General features: G+C 50.8%; 1 protein-coding gene across 1 annotated transcript in view; it reads left to right on the top strand.

The window, feature by feature from the left end:
- Positions 1-13201, top strand: part of ARFGAP3 (ADP ribosylation factor GTPase activating protein 3) — a 51081-nt gene extending 37880 nt beyond the window's left edge. The window contains exons 12-16 of the mRNA XM_055566051.1: positions 1185-1316; positions 5061-5184; positions 6165-6255; positions 10868-10989; positions 12129-13201. Of these exons, the coding sequence (XP_055422026.1) occupies positions 1185-1316; positions 5061-5184; positions 6165-6255; positions 10868-10989; positions 12129-12146 (487 nt within the window). The 3' untranslated portion in view covers positions 12147-13201. The remainder of the gene's footprint in view (positions 1-1184; positions 1317-5060; positions 5185-6164; positions 6256-10867; positions 10990-12128) is intronic.
- Positions 13202-21040: the final 7839 nt, after the last annotated feature.

Consider the following 21040-nt stretch of genomic DNA (forward strand, 5'->3'; position numbering starts at 1 on the left):
AGCTGAGCACCGAAGAATTGATGCTTTTGAACTGTGGTGTTGGAGAAGACTCCTGAGAGTCCCTTGGACTGCAAGGAGATCCAACCAGTCCATCCTAAAGGAGATCAGTCCTGGGTGTTCATTGGAAGGACTGATGCTGAAGCTGAAACTCCAATACTTTGGCCACCTCACGCGAAGAGTTGACTCATTGGAAAAGACTCTGATGCTGGGAGGGATTGGGGGCAGAAGGAAAAGGGGATGACAGAGGATGAGATGGCTGGATGGCATCACCAACTCGATGGACATGAGTTTGAGTGAACTCCGGGAGTTGGTGACAGACAGGGAGGCCTGGCGTGCTGCGATTCATGGGGTCGCAAAGAGTTGGACACGACTGAGCTACTGAACTGACTGACTAATACTAAGTGGTGGTTTCTGTTAGGAGTGATGTCTTATCCGGGGCTAACATGGCAGGGTTACCAACAAGGGACTCCTAGAATGGGGTCAGTTCTCAAGGTCCTGAAGCATTGATGGTGGTTTAGTTGCTAAATCATGTCCAACTCTTTGCAACCCCATGGACTATAGCCCGCCAGGCTCCTCTTTCCATGGGGTTTTCCAGGCAAGAATACTGGAGTGGGTCACTGTTTCCTTCTCCAGGGTATCTTCTCCACCCAGGGATTGAACCTGGGTCTCCTGCATTGCAGGCAGATTCTTTACCTACTGAACCATCAGGGAAACCCTCCTGAAGCATCATGCATGACCAGCCTATAGTCAGGTAACCCTCAAGGATGTCCTGTGCTGTTGGGATAGGCTAGGTTATGCCGCAGGGATAAATACCATCCGCCGCCCCCCTCAACTCCAGATCTTAAGGGTTTAGCTCAGTGATGGTTTAGTTCTTTGTTCACTGAAGTCAGCTAAGGATATAGATGATCTGTCCTTCTGGTGGCACCTTGATTGTCCAGCTGGATGGTGGTGTCACCTGTCTGAAGCTACAGCACCTGGAAAACACGACCCCTTCCACTCGGGAGGGAAGAGAGGACTGGGCACCCGAAAGGCCTTGGGAGTGATTTGCCTCGTGTCTGCTCCTGTTGCACATGGCCGCCCCCAGCTTCAAGGCAGGGGTCTGGGAAGTGCAGTCCCCATGTACCCGATGTGAGTGGACATCAGTAAGGTCCTCCAAAGTCTCTCTTCTCCTCTCTCCCATACAGGTTCTTTGACGAGCCCACGGAGCTAAGGAGCAGTTCTTTCTCTAGCTGGGATGACAGTTCAGATTCCTATTGGAAGAAAGAGACCATCAAAGACACTGACCCAATTCCGAAAAACACAGGCTATACAGACAGGTATGGACCCCAGAGGGGTGGGACTGTAAATTGTGACTCGACATGCGTCTCCAGGGACATTCTCTAACCCTAGTAAATGAATGTGTTGTACTATTTCAAGAATATTCTTTGTATCCTGGTCTGTCTCCTGAACTTACAGCTTTGCCTTTCCCAGAAGGTCGTGTCCTGGAGTTGAGCAGTAACTGGCTTTGTTAGACTTCTTTAACGGTCCATAGTGCGCTTGAGACTCATGTGTGTTGCTGTGTTCATCCCTCTTTATTGTTGAGTCTGTTTACCCATTTACCTGTCAAAGAACTGTCTCCAGCTTCTGGTGATCATGAATGAAGGGCTGAATGACGTGTCGTCCAAACCAGGGAACTGCTGGGAGTGTAGGGGGACAGTCCTAGCATGTTGGGACAATAAGTGTGACCTGGAATTGTCCTCGGTGACTGGGATATACTGCCACCCTGGTCGTTTGTATCCTGTGTGGCGTGGAACAGCGCTTTACATGCGTCACAACGTACTCAGTATTTACTGATTGATCCGTGGAACTGAAGTCAAATTACAGGCCTATTTTAAGTAGCAGAATTCCTTCAAATGTTGTGTGGTTTGGATATTTATTCATTTTTTTCTAAATAGAATTTACAGGCTTTTTAAAGTGGCCTAAAATCCCTTTACAGAATTACTGCTGTTGGCTTTTTAAAAAGTAAAATGGCATGTGCTTACATTATAAATGAGAAATACATTTGCCTTACCTCAAATTAGTTTAACCTATTTTGGCTGTTTTTGTTCTTTGTGCTGAGCACACTTCAGATCTACTGTCTTCCCACAGTTCAAGTAACACTACAGGTTATTAACTAGAACTTACTCTTCTTATTGTAAATGATGAAGAGTTTGTACCCTCTGACCAGCGTCTACCCATTTCCCCCACCTCCTTGGAAACCACTGTTCTAGTTTCTGTTTCTTTGAGTTCAACCTTTTTTTTAAAAAAAATTTTAGATTCTACCTACAAGTGAGAACATGCAGTATCTGTCTTTCTCTGTCTGACTTCATGTAATGTCCCCCAGGTTCATCCCTATTGTCATTAAGTGGCAGGATTTCCTTCTGTTTTATAGCAGAATGTTATCCCATTGTGTGTGTGGGATAATATTTTCTCTATCCATTCACCCACTGACAGATATGCAGATTGTTTCCACGACTTGACTGCTCTGGAAACCTTGGCCATGAACATGGGCTGCAGAGATCTCTTCATGCTACTGACTTTGTTTCCTTCAGATTTATATCCAGAAGTGGGAGCAGATGGCAGTTCCAATTTTAACTTTCTGATGAACTTCTGTGCTGTTTTCCGTGTGGCTGTGCTAATTTCCTTTCCCACCATTGGTGTACCAAGTTTCCCTGTTCTCCAATCTTTACCAACACCTATCTCATATCTTCTTGACAATGGCTGTTCTAACAGGTGTGAGGTTTTGATTTGCCTTTCCCTGATGATTACTAATGTTGATCACCTTTTCATATACCTGTTGGCATTAAACTTCCTTCTTAGTATTGTTTTTGCTGTATCCCATAAGTGTTTCCATTTTCATTTGTTTCAAGATATTCTTTCCTTCTTTTTTTTTTAATTGAAGTACAGTTGATTTATGATGTGGTGTTAGTTTCTGGTGTACACCAAAGTGATTCAGATACACACACACACACACACACACACACACATATATAGTTGTTGTTGTTGAATCACTCAGTTGTGTCTGATTCTGCGGCCCCATGGGCTGCAGTACGTCAGGCCTCCCTGTCCATCACCAACTCCCAGAGCTTGCTCAAACTCATGTCCATTGAGTTGGTGATGCCATCCAATCATCTCGTCATCTGTCATCCCCTTCTCCTTCTGCCTTCAATCTTTCCCAGAATCAGGGTCTTTTCCAATGAGTCAGTTCTTTGCATCAAGTGGCCAAATTATTGGAGCTTCAGCTTCAGCATCAGTCCTTCCAGTGAATATTCAGGGATGATTTCTTTTAGGATTGACTGGTTTGATCTCCTCTCAGTCCAAGGGACTCTCCAACTCAACAGTTCAAAAGCATCAATTCTTGGCACACAGCTTTAATTCTCACATCCATATGTGACTGCTGGAAAAACCATAGCCTTTGGCTATATGGACCTTTGTTAGTAAAGTAAGGTCTCTGATTTTTAATATGCTGTCTAGGTTGGTCTTAGCTTTTCTTCCAAGAAGCAAGCATCTTTTAATTTCATGGCTGCAATCACCATCTGCAGTGATTTTATAACCCAAGAAAATAAAGTCTGTCACTGTTTCCCTATCTATTTCCCATGAAGTGATGGGACCAGATGCTATGATCTTAGTTTTCTGAGTGTTGAGCTTTAAGCCAGCTTTTTCACTCTCCTCTTTCACTTTCATCAAAAGGCTCTTTAGTTCCTCTTCACTTTCTGCCATAGAGTGGTGTCATCTGCATATCTGAGGTTATTGTTATTTCCCACCCCCCTCCACCCGCCCAAACCCCTGCAGTCTTGATTCCAGCTTGTGCTTGAAGTTAGAAGGTTGATCAGCTTCCTTAAAGCAATTATTTTGAATTCTTTGTCAGAAAATTATTTGGGGTCGGTTACTAGAAAATTACTGTTTCCTCTTGTGGTATCACATTTCGTGTTCCTTGGAGTCGTGTTGCTGTCTTTGCCTTTGAAGGAGGAATCACGTCTTCCAGTCTTTCCTGCTCAGCTTTGCATGAGAAATGACATCAACTGTCGGCCCTGCTGGAGACTCTGGGGTGTTCTCAGGCCTTTTCTATGGATGCACTCTCTCCTCCCTGCTTACCCTTTTGAGGGTGAAGTCTTAGGATGGCCTGTCTTCTCTCCGTCCCACACACAGGGATAAGAGCCTCCTGCTTGCTTCCCCTAGGATGGTGCCCTGGAAGGTTGAAGTCAGTGCACTTTCTGCCAGCCCAGAGTCAGGCTGGCCCTCTGCACATGCTCGCCGGCTGTCTGCACAGGCTCGCGCTTACCAGGGCGTGTGCAGGAGGGAGGGTTCGTGGGTCAGCCCTGGCGGCCCCATGGGCCACTGGGGGCTCCACAGGCAAAGTGCACCCAGTGGTTTGTGAGCAGGCCTGCTGTGGAGCCCAGGAAGTGGTTAGTAGAATCCGCATGCCTTTGATGAGTTCTCAGCCCTGGCAGCCCCTCCCAGCGCCTCAGCCAGGTAGATCCCCTCAGTGTTCCGGGTGGATGAGGAAGCCCTAGGCATCCTTGGAAACTGGGCACCCTGCCACCCGCCTCACGCCTTTGCCCCGGGAGAGACGGCAGGCCGAGTGGACCCCGCCTGGCCCTGAGCAGCGCTGCCTGGGAGGAGGAATAGCATGAGCAGAGTGAAACTCTTCCTCTTACCTCTTCGGTGCAACCAGTCTTGGATTCTTTTTGCTCCAACAGCGTGTTGGAACCTTGCTGCTGGACTCCTGGACTCCCACAAAGGCGTGCTCATCTGTGGGTGATTGTCAGAACCAGTATTCTCAGGAATTCCCTGGTGATCCAGTGGTTAGGATTCTGCACTTTCATTGCTGAGGGTGTGGGTTCAATCCCTGGTTGGGGAACTAGATCTCGCATGCTGCAGCTAAGACCTGGTGCAGCCAAATAAATAAAAACAAAAATCAACCAAATTACATACACACACACACACGCACACACACCAGTGTTCTCTGGGGGATAATGTGAAAAACTCCTGCTCTACCCCCTTGCTGACGTCATTCCTGCCTTGGCTGTTTCTAACTGTAGACCTACCACTCGCCGCAAGCCAGACTATGAGCCAGCTGAAAATACAGATGAGGCCCAGAAGAAGTTTGGCAACGTCAAAGCCATTTCTTCAGATATGTACTTTGGAAGGCAAGCCAAAGCTGATGTAAGTGTCCAGAGAGGTTCTGTGTGGTCCCCACAGAGCAGAAAGGAAGCCAGGGGCATGCAAGGAGTGGGAGGAGGTACTGAGTACTAAGTGAGATGGACTCAGGCTGCAAGGTTCCCCTGTCCCCAGGGCAGGACTCGAACCCACGTCTTTCTGCCTAGTGGTCCCACTTGGCTGCTCCAGCTAGAAGAGTGATGGAAAGGTAGGGCCTGTGTTATATCTTCCTCTTATTCCTTTCCCAGTGTTTTGAATAGCCATCCATTCAATATCTTTTGAATAAATTTCAGGAATTTTTGATACACCTGTAATTTCCTTAGTAATTTTCTTAACCATAGCTAAATGTAGTATATAGCTGTTTCTCGAAGGTAGGTATATTTATTTTCAGAAGAGAGATTGTTGCCTCTTTTCTCAGAGATGTTAATGAGCTTATCTCAGTGGAGTCTGGCTAAACAGTAAGACTCAAATGGAAATGGGGAACCTGAAATGTCCCTTCTCCTTGTGGAGTAGTCGTGTGCTTACATGAAATTCTTAGTGATGTGGGTTATCACTAGGCTTCTTGCATAACGCGGAGAATTATTTCCTGAGGTGTACTGAGTTTATTTTGTAGCGATAGAAATTCCACCAGCATTTTGAGAGTATTTAGACCTGCCATCTGGTTGTTCTCCACCCCCTAAACGCGGCCTTGTCTTAAAGTGGACAGCACTCGAGTGCAGTTAGCAAATAACAGAAGGCCGTCGGGAGGGAGGCTCGTGGAGCGGCCTCTCCTGGCAGCTGGGCGGCGGCAGCACCCGACAGAGCCGTCACTGTCCCCCTCCCTCTGGGCTCCCCCCACTGACCGACCTTGGCCATGGCTTTGGGCGTTTATCTGTCTACTTGTGACTGCGGAACCCCAGCGCCGTGATAGCTCCTCAGTGATCCTTTCTGCAGAATTGCTCATGATTTTGGAGCCTGATTTTCCTTTTCTTGCTGCTCTCCTCTAGTACGAAGCCAGGGCTCGGCTGGAGAGGCTTTCGGCAAGTTCTTCCATCAGCTCAGCTGACCTGTTCGATGAGCAGAGGAAGCAGACGGCAGGTAATAGGCAGGGCAGGCGGGTGGGCGACGAGGCTGGTCTCCATCGCGCCTCCATCTTCTCTGCATAGGACTTCTTACCTTTCCAAGACTGTTGGCAGCCGTTATTTGATGCTCCCAGGGCTTCCCAGGTGGTGCAGTTGTAAAGAACCTGCCTGCCGATGTAGGAGATGCAAGAGATTTCATGGGTTCGATCCCTGGGTCAGGAAGATCCCCTGGAGTTCCCCTGGAGTGGATCCAATCCACTCCAGTATTCTTGCCTGGGAAATCTCATGGACAGAGGAGCCTGGCAGGCTGTGGGAGTCGCAGGAAGTCAGACACGACTGAGGGACTGAGCACACACACACACAGACACACACACACACACACAGCCCCTGTCAGTGAGGCAGAGTGGAAGTTGTTGTTCCAGGCTTTGCATGTGAAGAGGTCAGGTCATGACATTTAAGCAACCTCCCCAAAGTTACCTGTAGTTTCAGGAAGTTGTCTTCCTGAAGTGTTGCCATGGCAGCAGGGGGTGTGGGGGGATGGGTGGGTTTCCTAGCATAGTATAAGCATGAGATCTAGTTTGTACAGTGTTACAGCCTTGGAGGGGACAGCCCTGGGCTCTTGTGTGACATGACCCACTCCCTAACTGTGAATCCTGGAGTATTTCAGGTTGCCTTCCACACTATCAAGTGCCCCCTGAGCACTGGGACAGAGATCAGTGGGATCCCCCTGGGATCTGGACACGGCAGGCCCCCAGGGGCCCCTCCCAGGCCCCAGGAGTAGGCAGGGCAGATGGAACAGGTGACTCCACCAGCCTCGGCCTTCCCTGGAGACAGATGGGACTTTGGAACCAGGGAGGTGGAGAGGAGGGTCCAGACCCAGATGAGGAGATGTCTGGGCACCCCAGGTAGTGAGCCTCCACGCACAGGCCCGTCACGGACATGGAGAACCACGCGCCTCTGCTTGGGCCTCTGACCCTGAGCTGTCAGTCTGCTCCAGTCCTGCTCAGTCAGGCCTTGGGGGCAGGGAAAGGGCCAGTGTCCCTCTTGAGTCACAGCCAACCTTCCAGGGGCAGGGTCCTCCGAGGTCCTTTCAGGAGCCCATTCGTCAGCAGGAATGCCCAGGGGAGGGGGCTCTCCAAGGCCTTCGGGGCCCAGCACTGCCTGCACCCTCGTTTCCAGCCCTGGAGGAGCTGGGCACAGGCAGGGAGGGACCCACACGGGCGGCCCTGCAGCCATAGAGAAGGCCATGGGGGGAGAAGGCCATGGCGGGAGACCCCAGTGCCTCAGGCCTTCTGCGATGGGGTTTGGGGGCGTCTCAAGAGCCACTGAGGCCCTCGGGGTGCAGCAGGCACTGCCAGGATGCTGTGCTGTGGCGAGATGGGAGAGAGAGGGTTCTAGCTGTCCCCCAAGTCCACCCCCCAAGCACCGACCCGGAGACAGGCAGAGCAGGGCCGCCCTCTGGCCTCCAGCAGGAGAAGCTGCGTTCTCATCTGTGAACTTCCGGTGTCCCGGCCTCTCTTCCGGGAGACTTCCTTGTGTAGCCGCCCCACCCCCCACCCCCCGGCAGAGGGGTGCTCGGCTGGCCCATGGGTCAGGCCTGCCTCCTTGCAGGCTCCCTGGCACGGAGGCAGGGCAGCCACAGAACCTATCAGGTTTGAAAATCACCCCCAGCTGTATGTGTTTTTGTAATTTTAGTTACTGGAAGTCTCACTCTGAAACATTGTTTGTTAAAAAAAAAAAGCCTTCAGAGATCAAATGAGCAGCCTTTTCCAATTGTTGAAGGCGGGCTCTGGCCAACCTGTGTTTACCTTCCTGTCCCCTTTCAGAGAACAAAGGTCCATTAATTTTCTTGGCCCTTGTGGGTCCAAGACAACTCCCGCCCTGAGGACTCGAAGTCACCATGGGGGTGTTCTGGGGTTATGCAAGGCCGCCCAGGGACCCCACCCCCTCCCCAGTGGCCAAGGGCCTACTCCCCTCTCCATTCCAGACCCCCCAGATGGTTCAGACCACGACTCCCCTCTCATCTCTGCATCTCTCATCAGATGCCTTTAATAACTACTCTAAATGGGAGCGCATTGAACAACTCTCATTAAATATTTACCCCTTTATTTAGAGTGCATTTCAACAAAGGGCAAAAACTGGTTTTAAGAGCGTGTTGTGTGTTCCTTATCTTAGACTGTTTCCCCATCTGTGAAGTATCGGCACGCGGGTGGATCACAGTCACTTTATAATCGCTTCAGAGTTCAGGGGAAGACAGTCCCAGACTGGAAATGCCTCCTGGTGAAGCAAAAATACTTCCTGGGGGTGTGGCTTAACCCTGGCATTCCCTTCCAGGATCTTGGAGGGACTGGACGAGGGACACACACAAGCAGCCACCGCGATCACTCTAGAGCAGGGTCAGCCGGGGCCTGCCATCCCCGGGCACTGCCTCAGAGGTCGCCACTCAGCACACCGATGACAGAGCAGAGGCAGCTTTGTGAGAGCAGTGCTGGAACAAAAGAAACTGCAAACCCAGCTTGCCCCTCTAGGGTATTTCTTTCCAGAAATGATTCCCATCATCTGAGTCTGAACAGGGCCCTGTGGGACTGCCAGGGCACTGTGGACGCCTGTGTCCAGGCTCTGTGCGCACCTGCCCGGCATCACAGGGGGACCCCCGGCGTGTTTGCCGTTGTCCCCGGATCTTGAGGCTCCTGCGAGGCCCCTCAGCCACCCTCCCCTGTCCTGGCTCTGGCTCGCCGAACCCAGGAACCTGGCCTCTTGGGGTCTGCCAGCCTCCAAAGCACGGACCTCGGTTGGCCATTGGGAGGTTTTGCTTGGCGACTTGCTGAACGTGTGTGTCACACGTCACAGCTGTGCGGTGGGGTCACTGGCCAGTTCAGCTGCACAAACTAGAGTCGCGACAGCCTGAGCGAAGGGAAATCCGTGCACCCGAGGGGCTCTGGTTCCAGCTTAAACCTCCCACCTCAGCCTCGCCCTCCCCTTTAAACGCTGCTGAGTAGGAAACTTGTAACTGGAGGCTCTGGTGCCAAGGTCACCTCCGCTGACCTCTGGAAAGCGGCTGTGACTCGGGCCCTTTGCGCTCCAGGTCTCGCACGAGCTCTTTGCTTCTCCTAAGATTCATCCCACAGGCTGGCAGCCCTACCACACTGGGTTTCGAACCCAAGTCCTGCCCCTGGGCTAGGCTGCTGCTCTGTCATCGGCAAGTGAAGTGAGTGCAAGTTGCTCAGTCGTGTCCAGCTCTTTGCGACCCCATGGACTATACAGTCCATGGAATTCTCCAGGCCAGAATATTGGAGTAGGTAGCCTTTCCCTTCTCCAGGGGATCTTCCCAACCCAAGGATCGAACCCAGGTCTCCCGCATTGCAGGCAGATTCTTTACCAGCTGAGCCACATGGGAAGACATTGGCAAAGGGCTACCAAATTTTAAAAAATCAACTGGAGGCAGAGAGGGGGAGGCGGCCGCCCCTGGGCCCCTCCCCCAGTGGTCAGTGTGGGAACAGTGCTGTGGGAAACACAGGGTCTCTCCCGGTGGCCCCTGTGCTGGAGGTAAACATGTGTCTTCCATTTAGTTCCTGGCAAGATACCTGGCTTCTGCTTAAGGGGCAGGCGGGTGTAGACAGGTCACATGTGGAGCCAAGGGCAGCTGGGCTGGCTCCCTGGGGGACCCCAGGTTTGGGGTCACTCAGTCTCTGAGCCCCTCCAGCGCCCGATCTCAACTGAGTGGCTGAGTGCCAAGAGCGCGCCACCAAAGCCTACTTGTTGGCTCAGAGACCCTTGATGGCTGATGACTCGGACGCGCGTCACTTAGGCTGGTGGCCACGTGTGCATGTCTGTGCTGGGACGAACCAAAACCTAGGCAGCAGAGAGACCCAGCTGACCCGGGCCTCGGTGAAGGTGAGGGGTCAGCCTCTGCCTGGGAGCTGACCATCAGGAGCCTTCCCTGTCTGGCCACCTCCCCGGGTGAGCCTCCTTTTGTTGCTCTGAGACAGGCTTCCTCCTCCTCCTCCTTGAGGGGTGGGAGGGAGGCCGGTAGCCCTGGCCACAGACAGCTAGAGCAGCTCGCTATCCCACCAGTAACCCCAGAGCAAGCAGACAGTCCCCTCCCTTGAGTAGATGGGAATCCCTCTGATTGGCCAGGTCTGGGTCACGTATCCACACGTAGTTTTAGGAGGGATCAGGGGAGAGACCTCGCAAAGAAGGGAGGAGGGCTTTCACCAGAGGGGGAACTGATGCTGAGCCCGAAAAACCTACTGATGTCCGCCCATCTGCCACGTACCGAGTTCTTACCTGTCAGATCTTGTGTTAAGTGCCTGGAGGAAACGGGGGCCCAGAGAGGCTAAGGAATCTCTCCAAAGACACACAGCTTGGAAGTGTCAGTGCCAGTATTTGAGCCCCTGATGGTCCTAAGACCTAATGCCACATCCTCTCTCACTGTGGGGTCTTGCAGCTGGTTCATGGTGGGGCTGGCACTGAAACCCACCCCCGGGTCCTGTCCCTTAACCAAGCTGCTGCCCGTGGGCATTGGGGGCGGGGGGCGCATCCCCCAAGCTCTGCAGTCCCTGGACGCTGGCTGCGCTGTTGCTGCGGTGGAGTGACGAGTGACAAGCCAGCATCTGCTCTGTGTGCAGGAAGCTACAGCCTCACCAGTGTGCTGCCCACAGCTCCCGACATGGCCCAGTTCAAGCAGGGAGTGAGGTCGGTTGCCGGAAAGCTCTCCGTCTTTGCTAACGGAGTCATGACTTCCATTCAGGTCAGTGAGATGGGGACTCCGGTAACTGAGTTTGATGGTGGGTTCGTAGTTTCGAAAATGAGATTTGGACCACTCTTTAATTGCTAGAAAATTAGATTTTATATTCTCGATTTATGTGTTTGCTACAGTGTAACCCAGGACATCATGAAAACCAGAACTTACAATTTCATATTTGTTTAAATTTTCTAGTTTATGACTCCAGAGGAATTGTTACAGGAATTGTCATGATCATTACTACTTTTCTCTTATGTTAAAAAACAAAAATAAATAAGAACAAAGTTAAAAATTGCCCATAACCCCACCTCCCAAGGAAAACGTTCATTAATATTTTGGTTTATTCTAATTCTAGATTTCTATGCATACCTGTTTAAAAATGTTAAAGGATTATATTGTATATGTGATTTTATATCCTCTTTTTCTTCCTGATGTTTTGTTATGAGCATTTGCATGCAATTCAAAATTCTTTGGAAGCTATTCAGTACATTCTGTTGAGCAAAGATGCATGTAATTTATTTAACTATACCCCAAGTTGAGTATTTAGATTGTGTGTTTCAATCTTTTAAATGAGGCGAGGGTGGAACACACTTGTGTATAACACTTGAAGGCCAGCTCTGATTATCTGAAGGCTATTCTGTGAACCTTCCTGCTTACATCAAGTTATTTTAGGACACTTATGAACAGGAAACGCAGCCACAGAGAGCAGGACCTGATAGGCATGAACCCTGATGCCTCTAAGGGGGGTCTTCCAGGCTGGGGAGGCACCCCTGCTGTGGAGGCTCCCTCCGCCCTGGGCCAGCGGCTGTTGTCAGCACAAGCTTTGGTTAGAATTCCCAGAGCTCTTACATGTCCCTTAGGTCAGCCGAGCCCACATCAGTCCTTCCAAGGAGGTGGCATCCCTCTTTATAGATGATCATTCCCACCACTCAGCTGACCCAGAATTTCAGGGCTCGGACTCCATGTGTGTGCCTCTGTCCCCCCGCGCGGCCTCGCGCCCCTCACGGCCCCTCGCGCCCCGCAGGGGCTCCGGTTCCCGCTTCCTCGACCGCGGGCCCCTGTCACCGAGGCATCTGTTTCGCTGATGCTGAGAATGCGGAGCCGATGCTGACGCTGATGGACTCTCGTGTTGGTTCTCTCTGCAGGATCGCTACGGTTCTTAACACCGATGTTTTCGGTGCGTGTTTCCTGGAGAAATTCCTTTTTTCGTGAACCAGTGACCACATCACAGGCTGCAGTGAAGACCAGCTGGCTTTGGGCAGATTGTTTTGCTACTTTTTCTCGTGGTATATATGTATTCATGGCTGATTTTCAATATTTCTTTTGAGAAATTCTCATTTTTGATATAGTAGAAGCTTCATTGTAATTTCGGTTTTGTGTTACTTCTGTCTGGCACATCCATGCACATCCCTGCTTTATTTCCTTGGACTCTTTGTTTCTAAGAGCAGGAGGTCTGGAGTCAAGGGCTCCTTGGCCTCTCTTCACTGGGGAAGGGGAGGGTGTCTCACTGCGGTGAGACTCATGGGCTAAAGGCTGCCCGAATCAGCTGATATGAGAAGGGCCTGGAGAAACAAAACTTACAACACATACTTCATTAAAAAGGGAACAAAGAATAAAAATAAAAGACCAAAAATAGCTGGTGTTTAATTTGATAGATTGATTCATCGATACTTCCTCATCTTAAGGTAATTTCAAATAATGTCCAAAGACGTCTGTCCCTTTGAAATCGTTTGTTTTATATGATCTATAAATTTAAAAATAATTTTCAGTGAGTGCTTTTAACAGCCCAAGCTTATGCATTGCCAAGCAAATTAATCTTTTGACAAGGTGTCACTGTTTGAATTTATGAGAAATGGAAGATGAGAACTCCCTAAGTGCATTTATAAATCGATATGGTATACGGAAGTAAAAAATGAATAAGGTGAGATGATACACCCACAGAAAATATTTCAGTTTATGGGAAAACAGTAGTTGTAATTGGATAGTTTTCTTAATATTTTTTAATCTTAATTTTGGTTTTCAAAAAATGGCAGAATGTGTACAAATGAATGAAAAATAATTTGGCTGTGTTTTAGACAGCATTAGAATATATTGTTCAGCACAGTAAAATATATTCAAAATTTGATGAACCAGATATGTGGTTTCAACTGAGTATTTTGTGAATTTTTCTTAAAAGCTCAAATTTGTAGACTTCTGAATATAATAAACAGTTGCAGCAGATTGCGTTCCCTACTTTTTGTTTTTTTACAAAAGTTTTTGTGATGAGTCTAGAGTCAGGGCTCGTGGTATAACATTAGTGTGCATTTGATTAGGATATAATTCCAGATGGATCTGTTTTTCCTGTGTGGGTCTGGGGCTACCCTGGCGGCTCAGATGGTATAGAATCGGCCTGCAATGTGGGAGACCTGGGTTCGATCCCTGGGTTGGGAAGATCCCCTGGAGAAGGGAATGGCTACCCACTCCAGTAGTCTGGCCTGGAGATTTCCATGGACAGAGGAGCCTGGTGGGCTACAGTCCATGGGGTCTCAAAGAGTTGGACACGACTGAGCAGCTTTCACTTTCTTGACTTTCTTGACTTGACTGGGGCCCAAAGTGTGCCTTCCCTGCACTGGAGTGTTGTCCAGAATGCAGGAGCAGGGCAGGAGCCGTTGTTGAAAGCAAGGGTGTGCAGAGTGGCGCTTTCAAGCCCAAGGCGCTGCCCTAACAAGGTGCCGCCCTAACACAGTGCCACAGCCAGGGCGGCTTAAACAACAGAATGTACTTTCTCACGCTTCTGAAAGCGAGACGTGCAGGATCAAGGTGGCGTCGTGGGTGGGCTTGTAGACGGCTGCCCCCCCCCACCCCCCCGCCCCGACTCTGCTGTCTCTCCCTCTTATTAGAATGGCACCAGTCCTATTATAAAGGGACTGGTGCCATTATAATAAGGATCTGGGCCACTTTAAGCTTAATTGCCTCCTTAAAGGCCCCACCTCCAAATGCAGTCGTGTTAAACTCTAGGGAGACACAGTTCAGTCCGTAACAGTTCATGAGATGCTCCCACACTGGGTGAACCCTCTCCAGGCCAGGGCCAGGGCTCAAACACCTCCAGGAGACCCTCCGAACAGGTCATGGTCCCATTTACAGAGGAGGCGAATGAGACTTAGCAGAAGGGCCTCCCTCGACTCTGGCCATGCTTCTCCCCGTCACTGACCCTCTGCACGTGGAAGGGCCCGGGACTGCAGGGCCAGGCTGGAGGGGCCCCATCTGGTGGGCTCACCCCACCTCACCCCAGCATTTATGTGTGTCTGTGTGTGCGTGTGCAAGAGACAGACTTTAGTTTGTGTTCCTTGTCCACTTACCCTTGGGACTTGGTGTTTTGTTTTTGAATCAGTTTGCATGAGTGCCTCAAATAGTAAAGATGTGAGTTAATAATTGTTCTAACAAATCACATTTGGGATCTATTGATTAAAAAAAAAATGGTGCTATGACGACCCAGGGACTCGGAGGAAACTGGCCAAGACCGGTCTGAAGGGTTAAGCAGTGGGGCTTTGGAAAAGGTGTTTATTATGCTTTTGCTCCTGAGAGCAAAGCCGGTGAGGACCAGGTATTTCTGTGAAACTGGGAAAACAAAGGAGGGCGTGTGGGGATGGGAAGTGGGGAGTGTTTTACCAGAACAAGTTCTCTTTGAAAATGCAGTACTTTTTGATCACCTCGAGAGCTATTGGGAATGTAGGTAAATGGATGTGGATGGTGAGACCACAGGGCTCGGCGGGGGCAGAGGGTGCTGGGTGATGCTGGGGGCCAAGCAGAACCGACTTGAAGGCCTTAGATGGATGCCAGGACTTGGGCTGAAACCTACCCATCCCCATTTGCACACGGGCAGTTTGAGGGTCTAGGACACCCGTGTCCTTCTTACCTCTGGATGCTCAGTCTGAACACCTAGTGCAAATATGACCCTCCCCCAAATCCTGGGGTGGCACCTCGGGATCCTGGGGTCTCCTTGCTGGCCCCTTCCATCTGTCAGTGCCTCTGCCTGGACCTCCACTCTGCAAGATGCTTTTCTGACGTGGGTGGGCCTCCTGGGTGCTGGCCAGGGAGCCCCTCACTCCCACCTCCCGCCCACCCCCCTCAGGTTGTTTCCCTTCTCAATGACCCTGACCTCCCTTCTAAACATTGCAAGGACTTCCCTGGTGGTCCAGTGGCTAAGCCTGCACTCCCAATGCAGGGGACCCGGTTGGATCCCTGGTCAGGGAACTAGATCCCGTGTGCCACCACAAAGACTGAAGATCCTATGTGCCGCAGCCAAGACTGGGTGCAGCCAAATAAATATTTTTTAAAAATAAAAATAAAACTTGCAGCCCACTGCCAGGCACTTCTGTACCCCAGTCCTGCTCTCCTTTTGCTTTTCCCCAGGGTCCTGCCCGAGGCCCCACCCAGCTCCTGCTTCAGTAGTTTCTCCTGTCATCCCAGAGGTGCTTCTGTGCTCAGGATGTGGGGTCACTGACCTCCCTCCCAGACCCAAAAACCACCCTGCTCTCCTGGTGGTGCACTCAGACACCCTTGTTTGCGCTGAGTCACGTGATCCATTTACAAAGGCACCTGTGCTTTCTCCCGTCCCCTCCATCCCAGGCCCGTTTTCCTCTATTTGTAGTTCTTATCATCTGCTTGCCAGGTCCTTTGTCTCACGAAAACAAGAGCACAGTGGCAGGAACGCCAGCTGTGGGCCTGGCACAGACAGATGGATGGACAGACAGAAGGAGACACCAGGGTCCCTCTTGTGCAGGTCCCTCTCCAGGAACTGGGGCGTCAGGTCCTGGTCCCTCTCCAGGAACCGAGGTGCGGGGTCCTGGAGCCCCTCTGCCTGCTGAGTGTCCCAGCTTCACCCTGAGGCTTGGTGCCCCCTCCCTGCACCTGATCACCCCTCTCCTACCCCATCCAGCCCTGCCGCCTGCCCCAGACTTGACCTTGGTCGCCTGAGCCCCCAGTGCCTCTCTCACAACCTCTGATCATCCTACCTGCTGGTGAGCTGTGCCCATGTCTCACCACACACCTCAGGCGTGGGTGCTGGCCTCCCTAGGGGCTGTACCCCGGGCAGGTGTGGGTGGCCTGGAAAGGCCTGGAAGAGAGACAGAGCTAAGGCCTGCAAGGGGCCACTGAGTCCAGAACTCAAGAGGAGCAGAAAGGAGCTGTGGAAGGTGTGGACTGGGAGGACAGGAGCCCCTCTGCATGAGGGGACAGCTGCAGGAGGGGTCCCCAGGCTTCAGAGTCCCCCCAGGCTGGAGACAGCAGCCGTGCGTGGGGCTCAGGCACCCGGTCATCACTGCCGGGCATTCGAGTCCAGCTCTGGAGATTCCTGTGGAACGTCCAGAACGCCCTTCCCTCAAACACATTCCCCCGAGACCCCACACGTGCAGGCAGCCTCCTCCCTGGCCTCCCCATCTCACACCTTCCTGGTCCTCCAAGGACCACTGGGGCCTTAGGGAGAGCAGCACCCGCCAGGCCCCTGCCCAGTGACTCGGGCCACCCTGTGGCCCCCACCTTCCGCATGCGAAGAGCCGGTGGGCCTGCAGAGGCTTCTTCCTGGGTGTTCCCCCCGACGCGGCCTCCCACCCTGAGGCCCCGCTGTCTCCAGTTTCAGGGGGATGCTGCAGCCCGGTATCCCTCCTGTGCAGCCTCCACACGCAGAGGGGCTCCTGTCCGCCCAGCCCACAGCCTCCACAGCTGCTTTCTGCTCCTCTGAGTCCTAGACACAGAGTGGCCCACAGACCCCGCAGGTCTCCTCCCTGTCGGCCCCTTGTGGGCCCCGGGGCCGCCAGGCTCGTCTCTCTTCCAGGCCTTTCCCCAGAGGTCGCTTCTGCCAGGAAGGAGCCCTCACGGGTGGTGGTTGAGAGCTAGTTCAGGGCTACGAGGGGCGATGACAGTCTCATGGCGTCGTTGTGGAAAAGGGGAGAGGAGGGGACTTCCCTGGTGGCCCAGTGGCTAAGACTGCTCTCCCAGTGCAGGAGGTCCCTTGTCCGGGATGCAATCCCTTGTCCGGGAACTTAAATCCCACATGCTGCAACTAAAGATCCAGGGCAGACAAATAATGCTTGTTTTTTTTTTTTTATTTTAAGTAAAAGAGCAGGGTCCATCATCTCACAGGGGATGAAGGGAACCATGGGAAGGGCAGGAGGTGCCTAGTGGGGCCCCCGGCACACTGGAGGCTGGGGCTTGGGCCTTCAGGTGAGGCAGGGTGAGGCCCCCTGCAGGCAGGCTTTCACAGAGAGAGCACAGAGGCAGGCAGTGTCAGCTCACACAGGTAAACGGAGGGGTGCCAGCCTGGGGCCCCACGTTCGGGGCGGCCTCGCTGTAGCAGTCTCACTGAAGCTTCTGCGTGTGCTCTCAACACACCCCCGTACGACCATCCTCCAGCAGGCTCCCTGCGGCTGTCCTGTCCCCGTCCCGGCCTCTGTCCTGCTCATCTGAGGCTCCAGAGGCGAGGCCGTGAGAAGCCCAAACTGGCTTCAGTGTAGGGGAAGAAAAATTATTTTTCCTTCTACCCTCCTAGGTTCGCTGGCCCAGGCCCTGTAAAATTAGACTAACTAAAGGCAGATTAACGTGAGAAAAACAAACAAGAGTGCTGACATGTACATTGCGCATAGGCGTGGGAGCAGGTGTGGTTAGAACCAGGGCTTCTATAGCATCTTAACAAAAGAATACTAAATCCTCAGAAAAGTGATAAGACAAAGGAAGAGGAGGACTTCCCTGGTGGTCCAGTGGTTTAAAATCCACCCATCAGTGCCGGGGCGGTGGAGGGGGGGCGGTGGGGGGGAGGGGGGAGTGTGGACACAGTTCGATCCCTGGTCTTGGAAGATGCCACATGCCTTGGAGCAACTAAGTCCGTTTGCCTCAACTATGGAGCCTATAGTTCCAAGTCTATGCCCCAACCAATAACGCTGAAGAAGCTGAAGTTGAACGGTTCTATGAAGACCTACTTGGAAAAGGCAATGTCACCCCACTCCAGTTCTCTTGCCTGGAAAATCCCATGGACAGAGGAGCCTGGTAGGCTGCAGTCCATGGGGTTGCAAAGAGTCGGACACGACTGAGCAACTTCACTTTCACTTTTCACTTTGATGCTTTGGAGAAGGAAATGGCAACCGACTCCAGTGCTCTTGCCTGGAGAATCCCAGGGATGGGGGAGCCTGGTGGGCTGCCATCTATGGGGTCGCACAGAGTCGGACACGACTGAAGTGACTTAGCAGCATGAAGACCTACAAGACCTTTTAGAACTAACACCCAAAAAAGATGTCCTTTTCATTATAGAGGACTGGAATGCAAAAGTAGGAAGTCAAGAAACACCTGGAGTAGCAGGCAAATTTGGCCTTGGAATACGGAATTAAGCAGGGCAAAGGCTAATAGAGTTTTGCCAAGAGAACGCACTGGTCATAGCAAACACCCTCTTCCAACAGCACAAGAGAAGACTCTACACATGGACATCAGCAGATGGTCAACACCGAAATCAGATTGATTATATCCTTTGCAGCCAAAGATGGAGAAGCCCTATACAGTCAACAAAAACAAGACTGGGAGCTGACTGTGGCTCAGATCATGAACTCCTTATTACCAAACTCAGACTTAAATTGAAGAAAGTAGGGAAAACCACTAGACCATTCAGGTAAGACCTAAATCAAATCCCTTATGATTACACAGTGGAAGTGAGAAATAGACTTAAGGGACTAGATCTGATAGATAGAGTGCCTGATGAACTATGACGGAGGTTCATGACATTGTACAGGAGATAGGGCTCAAGACCATCCCCATGGAAAAGAAATGCAAAAAAGCAAAATGGCTGTCTGAGGAGGCCTTACAAATAGCTGTGAAAAGAAGAGAAGCAAAAAGCAAAGGAGGAAAGGAAAGATATAAGCGTCTGAATGCCGAGTTCCAAAGAATAGCAAGAAGAGATAAGAAAGCCTTCCTCACCGATCAATGCAAAGAAATAGAGGAAAACAACAGAATCGGAAAAACTAGAGATCTCTTCAAGAAAATTAGAGATACCAAGGGAACATTTCATGCAAAGCTGGGCTCGATAAAGGACAGAAATGGTATGGACCTAACAGAAGCAGAGATATTAAGAAGAGGTGGCAAGAATACACAGAAGAACTGTACAAAAAAGACCTTAATGACCCAGATAATCACGATGGTGTGATCACTCACCTAGAGCCAGACATCCTGGAATGTGAAGTCAAGTGGACCTTAGAAAGCATCACTACGAACAAAGCTAGTGGAGGTGATGGAATTCCAGTTGAGCGATTTCAAATCCTGCAAGATGATGCTGTGAAAGTGCTGCACTCAATATGCCAGCAAATTTGGAAAACTCAGCAGTGGCCACAGGACTGGAAAAGGTCCGTTTTCATTCCAATCCCAAAGAAAGGCAATGCCAAAGAATGCTCAAACTATCGCACAATTGCACTCATCTCACTCGCTAGTAAAGTAATGCTCAAAATTCTCCAAGCCAGGCTTCAGCAATACGTGAACTGTGAACTTCCTGATGTTCAAGCTGGTTTTAGAAAAGGTAGAGGAACCAGAGATCAAATTGCCAACATCCGCTGGATCATGGAAAAAGGAAGAGAGTTCCAGAAAAACATCTATTTCTGCTTTATTGACTATGCCAAAGCCTTTGACTGTGTGGATCACAATAAACTGTGGAAAATTCTGAAAGAGATGGGAATACCAGACCACCTGACCTGCCTCTTGAGAAATCTGTATGCAGGTCAGGAAGCAACAGTTAGAACTGGACATGGAACAACAGACTGGTTCCAAATAGGAAAAGGAGTACATCAAGGCTGTATATTGTCACCCTGCTTATTTAACTTCTATGCAGAGTACATCATGAGAAACGCTGGACTGGAAGAAACACAAGCTGGAATCAAGATTGCCGGGAGAAATCTCAATAACCTCAGATATGCAGATGACACCATCCTTATTGCAGAAAGTGAAGAGGAACTAAAAAGCCTCTTGATGAAAGTGAAAGTGGAGAGTGAAAAAGTGGGCTTAAAGATCAACATTCAGAAAACGAAGATCATGGCATCCAGTCCCATCATTTCGTGGGAAATAGATGGGGAAACAGTGGAAACAGTGTCAGACTTTATTTCTGGGGGCTCCAAAATCACTGCAGATGGTGACTGCAGCCATGAAATTAAAAGACTCTTACTCCTTGGAAGAAAAGTTATGACCAAACTAGATAGCATATTCAAAAGCAGAGACATTACTTTGCCAACAAAGGTTCGTCTAGTCAAGGCTATGGTTTTTCCTGTGGTCATGTATGGATGTGAGAGTTGGACTGTGAAGAAGGCTGAGCGCCAACAAATTGATGCTTTTGAGCTGTGGCATTGGAGAAGACTCTTGAGAGTCCCTTGGACTGTAAGGAGATCCAACCAGTCCATTCTGAAGGAGATCAGTCCTGGGTGTTCATTGGAAGGACTAATGCTAAAGCTGAAACTCCAGTACTTTGGCCACCTCATGCGAAGAATTGACTCATTGGAAAAGACTCTGATGCTGGGAGGGATTGGGGGCAGGAGGAGAAGGGGACGACAGAGGATGAGATGGCTGGATGGCATCACCGACTCGATGGACGTGAGTCTGAGTGAACTCTGGGAGTTGGTGATGGACAGGGAGGCCTGGCGTGCTGGGATTCATGGGGTCGCGAAGAGTCGGACACGACTGAGCGACTGAACTGAACTGAACTGAACTGAACTGATGGAGCCTATGCGCTAAAGCCTGGGAACCATGACTCGTGAGTCCACACGCCACAGCTCCTGAAGCCTGCAGGCCCTTTCATGCCCATGCTCTGAAACAAGATATGGCACCGAAAAGCAAAGCCTGAACGAACATCACAACTGGAGAGTAGCTGCCGCTCGACCCAACCAAAGCCCTTGCACAGCAGCAAAGACGCAGCGCAGTCGAATATGAAATACATACATCATGACTAACATTAAAAAACAAAAAAAGGGGAGCCGGGCTTTCAAGAGCAGCAAACTGGGAAGGTAAATACACGGAAAAACTAATGAAGTAAGTAAGGCTAGTTTCTGCAGGTCCCTCG

The sequence above is a fragment of the Bubalus kerabau genome, chromosome 1, assembly GCF_029407905.1.
Source record: "Bubalus kerabau isolate K-KA32 ecotype Philippines breed swamp buffalo chromosome 1, PCC_UOA_SB_1v2, whole genome shotgun sequence".
Taxonomy (NCBI): Eukaryota; Metazoa; Chordata; class Mammalia; order Artiodactyla; family Bovidae; genus Bubalus; species Bubalus kerabau.